Raw genomic sequence first — 12,113 nt, 5'->3', positions numbered from 1 at the left:
CCACTTGGTGCTAGGAACCCCAAATTTGGTGTGCAAACCCATTGGAACTGGTACCATAACATATTCAAAGCTGGGGTTCCTAGCACCAAGTGGCCCCGAGATACGGAGCCCCAAATTAGGTTCGGAAAATGTCATTCTCTGCTGCAGAAAAGTGCTTGACATTTTCTGAACCGATTTTTGGGGCCGATTTTTGGGGCCACTTAGAAATCCCAGCTTTGGATATATTATAGTGCTAGTTCCACTGGGTTTGCACACCAAATTTGGGGTTCCTAGCACTAAGTGGCCCCGAGATACGGGGCCCCAAAGTCAGTCAACTGTGTCCATCTGCAGCAATGTAATTTTGGGACACTTTGGGTTCAGAGACCCCAAATTTTGGCTGCAGCTAGGGGGCATCTAGGAACACTTAACTACCGAGTTTGAAGTTCGGGGGGACCTATGGCTGCAAATGGGCACAGTGAGGCATGCAAATGGGCATTGTTGACCCTCTTTTCCACTTACAGTAGCTGTGCATTTCTCACCCTCGTCTTATACTCGGGTCAATAAGTTTTTCCCATTTTTTTGTGGTAAATTAGGGCCTCGACTTATACTCGGAAGGACTTATACTCAAGTATATACGGTATATCAGCTGATTTTATGGTAAATGTTGGGGCGGTTGTGGAAGCGATTGGGTGCTTAACACATGTACCAGCAGCTGGGAGTGCGCTTAAAAAGCCCCTGATCCCAGTGCCACTGAGACTGAAGTGGGAATACAGTAGAGAAGGGTCAGGACCTGGTCTGTTGTTGACGTCTTTGTGCCCCACTATAGGGGTCAAAACAGAACAGGAAATGAGGGAAACCCTCCAATGGGAACACAAAGAGACCACACAAACGTGAGAGATTCTGACCCTTCCAACACACTCATACGTAAACGTTTTGGCTGGAGTTGAGCTTTAACAAAGCGGTCAGAAAAACGTTGCTGGGTGACACTGGTGTTACCTTGTGGTTATGGTAGGCAGAGCGGCTGGTGTGCAGGCTGGCCAGGAGACTCTTTGTCTGTAGCTGGACACTGGAAGGAGTTGGCATAGACAGCAGGACTGTGGCCAGCTCCAAAGCTGAAGCTTTGTTTTTCTCCTGGGACATCGAGATGAAAGCAAAAATTATCAGTAACTTTAAAAAAGGTATTTCCTGAAAAAATTCCTGACGTGTCACAATATAAATAATAAAAACAAAAATAAAATAAAACAAAAAGACTCCTTGAAGTCTAGTCTATGCCTGGAGATTGCCTCCCTCTATATCGGAGAGCTGCATTCTGGGAGAACAAATGATGCCAGAGCCTTGTGTAGATATAGGGAAGTAATGTCCTCAGCTTGGATCTGGTGCAGAAACAGCACAGAAAACAGAGCAGAGCGATCCTAAATTAAATGAAATTGTTAACTAGCGGCAGAATCTGCTCCACCTTTTCTAACATCGGAAAGGAGATGCACAAGACTTGTGATCCCTATGGAGGAACAATTACTCCTTTTTCACCCCCCCTCCCCCTCACCTATTGTATTTTAGTTCATCTACTTTATTTTAAAAAAAAATTTTAGTTTAGGAAAAAGGTTCAGAATCTTAGTACTGTGCACATATCACATGTGTAATGGTTTGTGATGACTGGTATTCAATATAACTCCGTCCAATGAGAGTCATCCAACCCTCGCATCGCTTCCTCTTCACGCATCATGCCAGACTATTAAGAGGTTTTGGAAGCATTGATTTGTATTTCATCTCTTCAAATTATATACCATATGTACTTCCTTTTCTTTTGGTAACCCATTTCTTGCAATTGTTTTTCATAACTTGTATAACTCCTATTGTGTTATATTCCCTAAACTTTAAAACATATTTGGGGGGGGGGGGGGGGCTGGAAGGGAGATTTGTGCTTTACGCCCTGTGCCACCCCTTGTTAAAAGGAGATGTTCACCTTTGGAAACATGTTACATCTGTTTTTAGAGTGGAACATGAAACTTATTCCTAGTGCTGCAGCTGCTGCCCAGATCCCCCCACTTTTTTTGTGATAGCAGTATGCGGAGAAGTTCCCCACACTAGCTGAAATCATTGTGGCCGCGCGGGGCTCCGCCCACACGACCGCATCATTCATTCACAAAATCTAGAGGGATTGGTGTTTGTGTATAAAGGAAACCCGGATCTGTCCAATCCACTATTCAAATTGCAAAAGAAAACAATTAGTGCCAAAAAAGGTACAGTGAACCCCTCAGGGATTGTTAAAGCGGAGTTATGCCAATTTTTTTTTTTATAAATCAGCAGCTACAAATACTGCAGCTGCTGACTTTTAAAATAAGGACACTTACCTGTCCAGGGCGCCCGCAATGTCGGCACCCGAAGCCGATCTGTCCCTCGGCTCTCGGATGCTGCCGCCGTCATCTTCAGTAAGGGAATCAGGAAGTGAAGCCTTGCAGCTTCACTTCCTGGTTCCCTACTGGTCCCTGCTGTCTCCTGGGACCTGAGTGTCTCTCAGAAGATGGGGGGGGGGTTCACGCAACGAAGAAGGCGCCGGAAGTGGCGTAGATACCGACGGGTGGCTCGGGTATCTATGCACGGAAGTAGGAGCAAAATACCTGTATTAAACAGATATGTGCTCCTCCCTCCCCCCGAAAAGTGCCAAATGTGACACCGGAGGGGGGGGGGATTCCGAAAAGCGGAAGTTCCATTTTTGGGTGGTTAAATGGACAGACCAGGCGAGTAAAAAAGTACAAATTTTATTGAGACATCATAAAGATAAAATGACAAACGGTGCCAAAAAAAAACAAAACAAAAAAAAACGCAGTGTAACATCAGATAAAAATCAAATGTAATTGTGATACAAAGTACCCAAAAAAAACACGTCATGTATGTCAGACAATGGCTGCCCCAGACATTACATGTTTTTTTGGGTACTTTGTATCGAAATTACATTTGATTTTATCTGATGTTACACTGTGTCTTTTTTTGGAACCGTTTGTCGTTTATCTTTATGATGTCTCAATACAATTTGTACTTTACTCACCTGGTCTGTTCATTTAACAATCCCTGACGGGTTTTCACGGTGCTTTTTGGGCACTAGGTGTTTTCTTTTGCATCATTCACATAGCTCTGTGTGTGAATGAACTACAACCCCCAATATCCTTTGCGGCTGTCGGCTTGTAGTTCTCAATGAAGTACCGCGGTGCTGTGGAGTGCCATGGTAGTTCATGGATACTTCCTTGTCAGTGTATCAGCTTGTCCATATGGGATGTACACACAGATACACTGACAGATCTGCAGGAGACCTGCATAGCACCAGACATCTGCTGATCACCGGTGCAATGCTTTACAAGTGCAAACAAAAAAAAATTGCATACTAGCACATTATGCCTTTACTTTGCAGGTCACAAAAAAAAAAAAAAAAAAAAAAGGAAGCTGTGTTTTATGTCCTCTTTAATTCCTCTCAAAGTCTTCAGCATAGGAACGGACACTAATAATCCGAGCATTCTAAGGCCTGAACCAGATTTTGACTCCAGAGAATTGCCAAACCAATATGGTGTTGGCTTACTGGGAGAAAGTTAGATGAAGGCATTGGCGGGGGAACAAAGATTTGGAGAGGTAACAATTTTACACTTATAAAATAATCTAACATTCTGAATATATAGAAACCCCCCCCCCCAACAATGGGACTCTTAAAGGCAACCAGGTACAACTGTGGTAAAATATCATCATGAATAATCTTTATTATAATATAATCTAAAAAACAAAAAATGACATAAAACTGTCTGGCTGTACCTTATAAGCCGCATGCTTATAGAGATTTGGTACATATCGAATCATAATGCTTAACATGCAAAATACCCCGTGATCCCACAGACAGAGGCGTGATGGTGCTATGTTGGTGTGCAGTGATAACCCAACGCGTTTCAGAAAATCGGTTTTCCTACTTCAGGGGTATTTATACACCCATTATTGCAGTAAAAGCATGTTGCTGCTGAAATAGGATCAGCTCTGTGTCCAACAAGGAGCCGTACACGCATGCAAACGGAGAACGCGCCTTATAGAAGGTATGGGGGGGGGGGGTAGTACAAATCCAGCACTCCTCTGATGACACAGCATTCTGTCGCCAACTGAAAAGCGATACATGGATATTCTATATATTCAGGAATTGAGGGATGTTGGCGACATCTCTTCTGTGTAATCTAACATACATTCATCTAACATAAGACAACATATTTGATGCTGGGTTTTGCTTTACCAAGACCATAAAGTGGTTGTAAACCCTTCCATATACCCACTGAAGTGACTGGCCTCGGGTGATGCATAAATCCTCCTACATAAGGTTGTACCTGTTTATCTGCAGTCTTTACATTTCTTCAAAGTCCAGAATTTATACAGCTCGTCTGAGCTCTCAGAGGCAGGGAACTGAATTAACACTCACTGAGAAGTGCGCAGGGAACAAAATTTACACTCTGTGAGGAGAGCGCAGGGGGGTGGGGAACCAAAATTTACACTCCACGAGGAGAGCACAGGGGACTGGAAACCAAACTTAAACTCCGTGAGGAGCTTACCGTTATGAGCCGATTGGGAGGGAAGGTACACATCCCCCTCCATACAGCACACAGGAACAGAGCTGAGTGCTGGAGCTCCCTCCCCTGCCACCATTTTTTCTTGGTGTGAGGAAAACGCATCCTGATTCATGTTGATAGAGGAAGGAGGCAGCAGAGAGAAATTACACTTGGTGCTCTAGACTGAGACAAGTACACACTTACAGGGATATGCTTTGTTCAGATTTCATGTCTGGAGGTTAACAACCACTTTGAAAGTGTAAAAAAATTATTGGCACCTTTTAGACAGACATTGGTGATGACCACTTACCTTTTCAGGCACGGGACCAAAGGCAAAACAGCTCTCCAGAGCCTCCAAGGAACTCCCCACCAGTCTGTGTAGGAACAAAGCACAGCATGTGGGTCATCCAACCACAAAGACGTATTTACTGCAGCATCCATCTACTAAACTCGGAGGACACTAATTCTAGACTATTCTCTGGCATCAAAGATCACAGAGGTGAAAGGTGAATGCAAAAACCAGTGCCTGGGTGCAAAGCCACTCAAAGCTGCAGGTCCGTGCCATTATCTTTGCATGTTGGCGGTGTGCCCCAGGGACAAGAATTTAGGTTTTTCTGCAAATTACAAATCCCAGGCTGAAAACAAATGGGACATTGGGATTGGTCTACTTTTGGCAAGCTGCGTCTAATGCCGTAGGAAAGCGAATTACTAGGATAGCACACTCAATGCCCCCAAGCTAAGAGTTTGCTCACCGTATAAAGCCAGCTATCTACGAAGAATCAATACAATCAAGCGTACCCGTGACAAAATGCATCAGAAGGAAGTGCCAAAAACGCACACAGAGAGAAGGTGGTGCCGGAGTACTGAGCAGTTACTAGGAGGGAAGTCAGAGGAGTTGTGTATGTTTGTGCGGTTTTAGCGCCCCATTGAGTGCATCTTGCCAACTGATATTAAGAAACATTTTCTTAAAACATTGTCACATTATGCTGCATTTTTTTGTTGTTTGTACAGGATATAGGATATTAGACGATTGGGTTATTTGGGCGATTGGGCACTGGCAACGAAGCTGTAAGGACTGCCCCAGCAGAACTGAACCCCTCCCATTTATCGGCAAGCCTCCCTTTTTTTGTCCTTAGGTGTATAGACGTCTTCTCCGGCTGTCCTGGAGGAAGCAAACTTTTTTTTTTACTTTACTGCGGGCCGGTTCGCATTGGTTGCTGTGATGCCCATTCCAAACGTCACACTAGGATCCTGTGTCCAGGAAGGAAGGAAGGAAGGAAGGAAGGAAGGAAGGAAGGAAGGAAGGAAGGAAGGAAGGAAGGAAGGAAGGAAAGAAAGAAAGAAAGAAAGAAAGAAAGAATGAAGGAAGGAAGAGGGCAGGAGGAAGAAAGAAAGAAATTCTTGACTTACCTGTATAATCCCCTTTGCACAGCACTGGACACAGGCCCCACCCCTCTCATTAGGATGCACTCCTTAATGCTTGCTATTAAACTGAGGCTTACTGGTTGTGGGAGGGGTTATGCTGGGGCTGTCCTTGCAGCCCTGACAGAGTCCAATCACCTGATGGCAAATGCATAACCCAATCGTCTAAGATTAAATCTGGCAACATACTGTACAGATTTTGGCCGGTTTGTAATAAACCAAACTAGAATTCGATTAGTGGGCGGCGCTGCCTGCCTCATTCATCCTTCAATTGAAAGGGTAGAAAAATGAAATCAGCCAAAGAGCACCTGCGTCCAATCAGATGCAGACACCATTTGGGTGTTCTGACAGCAGGTGGCGCCAGCTGTCAGAATACAAATAGCCAAAGCTGGAGATAATTCCATCTGCATTGTTTAGTGTGGATGGAAGAACCGGTTTCATTTCTTTCGTACTGCCTGCAGACTCAACAAAAAAATAAATAAATAATAAAAAAAAAAATTATTATATAATATATATATATATATATATATATATATATATATATATATATATATATATATATATATATATATATCTCTCTCTATCTATATCTAGATTATAAAAACATATATATCAGTGTATGGTTAGACTAAGATCCTGTGTTCTGCAATGTACTCCAAGTAAAGGACTTTACCCATTATGCTGGCTGAAAGTGGAAGATCGCTTTTGTGAGGATCTAGGAGGGGATTGTGGGAAACTAAATTTTCTTTTTTTGCTTACAGACGATCTAGAGCACCCTGCACTTTCTGCTTCCCAGCTCTACCCCCCGGGTTCTTCTCGGCAACACCACAAGGTAAGTGGGGTTGCACTGTGATGTAACGGAAGATGGGGGATTCTTGACTTCTGATGGTTGGGGGGGAGGGGTGCTCTTAACATCTAGTCTTACAGATACAGCTGCCCCTTTGAGGGCAACCATAATGCTGATGTGGCCCGTGATGAAATTGAGTTTTACACCCTTGATTGAGAGCAGAGGTCTCCAAACTTTCTAAATCAAAAGGGCCAGTTTACTGTCCTTCAGACTTTAGGAGGGCCGGACTGCGGCCATTGGGAGTACAAAAGGTCCTGAACATCAGTAAGGAAGAAACATTTCCCCATCCTTGGTGTCACTGGGAGGAGTTGTGTCCCATCCTTGGTGTCACTGGGAGGAGTTGTGTCCCATCCTTGGTGTCACTGGGAGGAGTTGTGCCCAGAGGGCCAGATAAAAGCAAAGGGCCATATCTGGCCCCTTGGCCACAGTAAGGGGACCACTGATCTAAAGCACACAGTGGTGTAGTGGGTAGCACTCTCGCCTAGCAGTAAAAAGGGTCGCTGGTTTGAATCCCAACCACGACACTACCTGACTGGAGTTTGCATGTTCTCCCTTTGCCTGCGTGGGTTTCCTCCCACACTCCAAAGACATGCTGGTAGGCTAATTGGCTTCTGTCCTAATTGGCCCCAGTATATGAATGCGCGTTAGGGACCTTAGATTGTAAGCTCCTTGAGGGTAGGGACAGATGTGAATGTACAATGTATAGGTAAAGCGACAGCGCTATATAAAAGTACCTTAAATAATAAATAATAATGAATAATAATAAAGCATAAAATGTCCCAATAGGTGGGCAAGAATGTAGCGGAGCTGCACATTTTCTGGTGAAGGTGTTCTGTAGTTCACAGGAGAATACCAAATGACACATTGCTGGAATGATGCATTTTGATCACTTCATTATAGTTTTACAACATTTCTTACCTTTGGCTTGTATTAGCTATTCCTTATCTGGACACATTTGCAGATTGTGTTTTATTATTCTGTTATGATGATTTTCACACGGATCAGTGTTTGCTGATTTATTGTTTTATTAACAAGAGTGATGCACTTGATTGTATAAATTCTTAGAGTTCAGGGTGTCACTAGACACTTCTATTTGAGCAGCACCACACCAGGATTTAGTGACATATTTTGGCAGGTAAATATATAAATAAAAAAGGTGAAAATCTTTTGTGCTACCCATGAGAGGTTGAATATACCCGCCACCAGAACCAACTAGCTACCCAGACACCGCCATGCACTGAGGGGCCAAGAACGCATAACAAGCGCAAAAAGGGACACCAGCAGAGGAACGGGAGCGCACACTCATTCGTGCAGAGGAATGAAGACTTACTAACCGGTCCAAGATCGTTAAGGTTTCTGGGTCAGAACTTTTGGGGGAGAAAAGAAAAAGAAAAACAAAAAAAAAACAAAAAAGAACATGTGAAGCGGAGAGTGCTACTGGGGCTCAGAATTAGGGTGAACCCCAAGAGGACACAAAACACATGATATTGACTTAAGCCAAGGCTAACTCTTCATCCGCCCTTTATCTCCGGAGAGGTCGTTAGCATGCCAAACCCCCTGCGCTCACCTTTCGATGGCGGTGCCGTTAGTTGAAGGTGGCGCTGCAGGCTCCCCATCGCTTGTTCCGTTGGCCTGGTTGAGATTCGGTGGGCAGACGCTGCTCACAGACGCAGAGGGGAATTCCTCCGGTGGCTCATCTGGCCAGCCAAATTGCTCCTTTGTCTTTCCGTAAATTTTAATGGCGTCCATCATGGTGACACCGGCTGGATCCACCGATGCGCCAACTTAAAAAAAAAAAAAAAGAAATTTTTTAAATCACTTTACAACCGCCCACCGCGGCTCTATTGCACATACAGATACACATACAGATGCCCGCCGGCCACCCACGATCTGCCTATGTAAACAAGGCAGATCCCCGTTCTGACAGGGGGCGACATGGAGATTAAGGATGAACTTTGGGGTGTTCACACAGCCCACCAGGAAGTCGGCACTGCGCTAATCATAGGCAGCAACACATTTCACAATCTCTGCAGCCGCACATCGGGACAATGTCTCACTGCCCGTGATTAGCGCAGTACCGACTTCCTGGTGGGCTCTGCACATGGGCTGTGCGAACACGCCGGAGCTCATCCTTAATGGAGATCTGCTGTTCCTAGTAATCAGGAACAGCAATCTGTGTTGTCCCAGTAAGCCCACCCCACACCCAGGGAACACAGTTAACCTTTTGATTGCCCCCTATTGTTAACCTCTTACCTGCCAGTGCCATTTATACATTGATCAGTGCATTTTTTTTTTTACATTAATTTATTTTTTTAGCACTGATCACTGTAATAATGTCACTGGTCCCCAAAAAGTGTCACTTTGCAGTGGACAAAGCTGACCCCATGTCGCGATCCTGCAAAAAAAAAAAAAAAAAAAAAATATGCACGGATCAATGCATTTTCCATTTAGCTTGTGGGCATGCGAAGCCCACAAGTACTATCTTCTGGGACCGGGTGCAGCATGCACCGCCCATTCTCTAAGCAGTCGGTACGGCTCGCAGCACCGTACACTTCTGACGTTGCCATCACAACGGGCGGCGTCGGAAGTTGCCCGCCCCGTTGTGATAGCAAGAAAGCCCTCGGCGCTGCCCACTGAATCCTGGGAAATGATGACAAGCATCTCCCAGGAGCAATAGCGAGCACAGACGCCGAGGGAAATTACGTCAGGCGCCGTGGAGAGGAAGTGGCAGAATACAAAGGATCCCATAGCAACAGTGCTGAAGGGGTGAGTGTAAAAAAAAATTAAAATTAAAAAAAAATAAATAATTTCCAAATATTTTTCCTGAAGCATAATGCTGTTGATTCCTGCAAAGTTTATTTTATGGGTGGAACTCCGCTTTAACTTACTGAAGATTGTCAGTTTTTTGTCAGCTTGTAACGCTTCTTCACGTGTAAATGGGAAGTCGAACCAACGCGCCCGGCTGAGGTTGAGCTGCATTGTGCGCCCGAACATCTCGATGTAGGATGGTGCACGTTCAACGGCCTGCGTGCCGATCTGAAGACGCATTCCAGTCATCACCATGGTGCCGTTGTTGTTGGTGACCTCCACGGTGAAGCCTCCAGGCTGGAGAGGAAAAAAGGCCGGGAAAAAGTTAAATGGGTTCTACGAATGTAGCCTAAGGAGAGAGACGACTGCAAAAAAAAAAAAATATCGCATACCTTGGTGTTTGCGACATACATGCCAGTGGAATTAAGGCGATGTTTAATCTGTTGCGCATTGTAAAGCTGAAGGAGGTCATTCCCACCGAACTCCACATCAGTCATCTGCTGATTATGTTCAAAAAAGTCGATCGGAAAGGTGACCTGGCTTGAAGCACGAGTCACTAAAAAGGGGGAGAAATTTACTGGTCAAAAGTGGGAAAATAAAGCCAAAAAGCTAAAATACCAAAAAAAAAAATAATAAAAAAAAGAAAAAAAAGAAAGAAAAAAAAAAGGTGAATCACATCATGGTAATCGGTTTTAGCTGTCAGAAGTTTCCTCAATTCTGTTTAGCTAGTGGTTATTCATACACTAAAGAAAAGGGGGAAAGTATCACCTAAGTGCAGTATTATATTTAAGCAATTGTATTCGCAAAAAAGACAAAAACCAAACAAAAACAACAAAAAAACAAAACAAAAACTCACAGAATGTAGGATAAGGGCTCACTCATTTAAAAAAACAAACAAAAAAAAGTAGTGTAGTGGGTAGCACTCTCGCCTAGCAGTAAAAAGGGTCACTGGTTCAAATCCCAACCACGACACTACCTGCCTGGAGTTTGCATGTTCTCCCGGTGCGTGGGTTTCCTCCAGGTACTCCGGTTTCCTCCCACACTCCAAAGACATGCTGGTAGATTAATTGGCTTCTGTCTAAATTGGCCCCAGTATATGAATGTGAGTTAGGGACCTTAGATTGTAAGCTCCTTGAGGGCAGGGATCGATGTGAATGTACATGTAAAGCGCCGCGTAAATTGACGGCGCTATACAAGTACCTTAAATACTACTAATAATAATATTTATTATTAGTACCATTTATTATTAGTATTATTAATACCAAGCCACCCCAACCCCCCCCCCCCTGCCTATCTGATGCAATGTTCTGCACAGGAAGTATACTCCCCCACCCAGTGAATCCAGCATTGTTCCACTGAGATCCCCTTCTCTGTAGCCAGCACTCGGGTCCCTTCTGCTTTTGTGAATGGATGCTCACTGTGCCTCCTGTGATACCCACATCATATACCCTAAGAGGCACCAGGGGGCGGTGACGTCATTTGCATAGGCGAATGACAGAGGAGGGGGTTGAGAAGAAATGGATGCCAAAAAAAAAAAACACAATAAGAAGAAAAATAAATTAATAACTGGGCTGCGGAGGAAGGAGGAAACCTGTCAGGAAGGGTGAAGTTCCACTTAAATTTTCTTCACCTTCTGAAATCAGAACATGGAAGAAATGTGTTTTTACCCATAGCAACATTTTTTCCCCAACCTTGTACCAAAAAACAAACACTGTTACTATTGGCAACAAGAATGAATGTTCTCGTAGGAGATCCAAAATGTGTTTTAGAAAACAACTTACTGACTGCAGCCGGTTTGCGCTTGCGAATGGGTTTCATGATACTGATGCTGCTGCTGGGCTGGAGGGAGGGCTGGAGCCAGTACGATGTGTTCTCCACATTGGCCATATAGATTCGCAGACTTCCATCCTCACACAAGAGGATCATCGTCGTCCTCTGCTGGTCATTGCTCGCCGTGTGACGTATCGCCACCATATCCTGAATCTGCAAAACAAAAACCATAACCAAGACGTAAGATGGGCCGCGATCAATCATCACTTCCCTCTATGTTCGTACCCTCCACTCACTTTGGCTTTAGCCGGCAAGGTTTTTATCTCCTGGATCATGAAGCTGTCTGGTTTGATCATCACTACCAGAGGGATCCCTGTGGTCTGCTGCACGCAGCAAACTAACCCAGGATGGTTCATGACCTCAGACCACTGGCACAGAGCGGGCGTGGTCTTGCTTCCTCCGTTGGAACTGTATAATAAAAGATTATTGTGACAAACAAATAAAGCAAACGTGCAAATTGGTCATAAGATTACAAAAAATATGTTGCTTAATGCTGACTTACTTAGAGTTACTAAAGCCAAATTATTATTTTTTTTTTTAATTAAACATGTTCTACTCACCTGCTCTATGCAGTGGTATTGCACAGAGTGGCCCCGATCCTCCTCCTCTCGGGTCCCCTGGCTGTTTGCTATGGATGCACACAGTGTCTGAGAGCT

General features: G+C 44.3%; 1 protein-coding gene across 14 annotated transcripts in view; it reads right to left on the bottom strand.

The window, feature by feature from the left end:
• The window catches only part of UBR4 (ubiquitin protein ligase E3 component n-recognin 4), a 110,591-nt gene that overhangs the window by 55,035 nt on the left and 43,443 nt on the right, over positions 1-12,113 (bottom strand). For 11 of the 14 annotated variants that reach the window (XM_073601517.1, XM_073601518.1, XM_073601520.1 and 8 more), the window contains exons 44-51: positions 11,694-11,865; positions 11,409-11,610; positions 10,020-10,183; positions 9,708-9,924; positions 8,387-8,603; positions 8,154-8,186; positions 4,861-4,924; positions 976-1,110 (exon numbers count right to left, since the gene is read on the bottom strand). In XM_073601517.1, coding sequence (XP_073457618.1) covers positions 976-1,110; positions 4,861-4,924; positions 8,154-8,186; positions 8,387-8,603; positions 9,708-9,924; positions 10,020-10,183; positions 11,409-11,610; positions 11,694-11,865 — 1,204 coding nt within the window. The remainder of the gene's footprint in view (positions 1-975; positions 1,111-4,860; positions 4,925-8,153; positions 8,187-8,386; positions 8,604-9,707; positions 9,925-10,019; positions 10,184-11,408; positions 11,611-11,693; positions 11,866-12,113) is intronic. The other 3 variants (XM_073601526.1, XM_073601530.1, XM_073601531.1) reach the window with 1 other exon arrangement.

This window comes from Aquarana catesbeiana, linkage group LG10 (assembly GCF_042186555.1).
Source record: "Aquarana catesbeiana isolate 2022-GZ linkage group LG10, ASM4218655v1, whole genome shotgun sequence".
Lineage (NCBI taxonomy): Eukaryota > Metazoa > Chordata > Amphibia > Anura > Ranidae > Aquarana > Aquarana catesbeiana.
The sequence above is the reverse complement of the archived record's forward strand: the minus strand, read 5'-3'. Positions and strand labels throughout refer to the sequence as shown.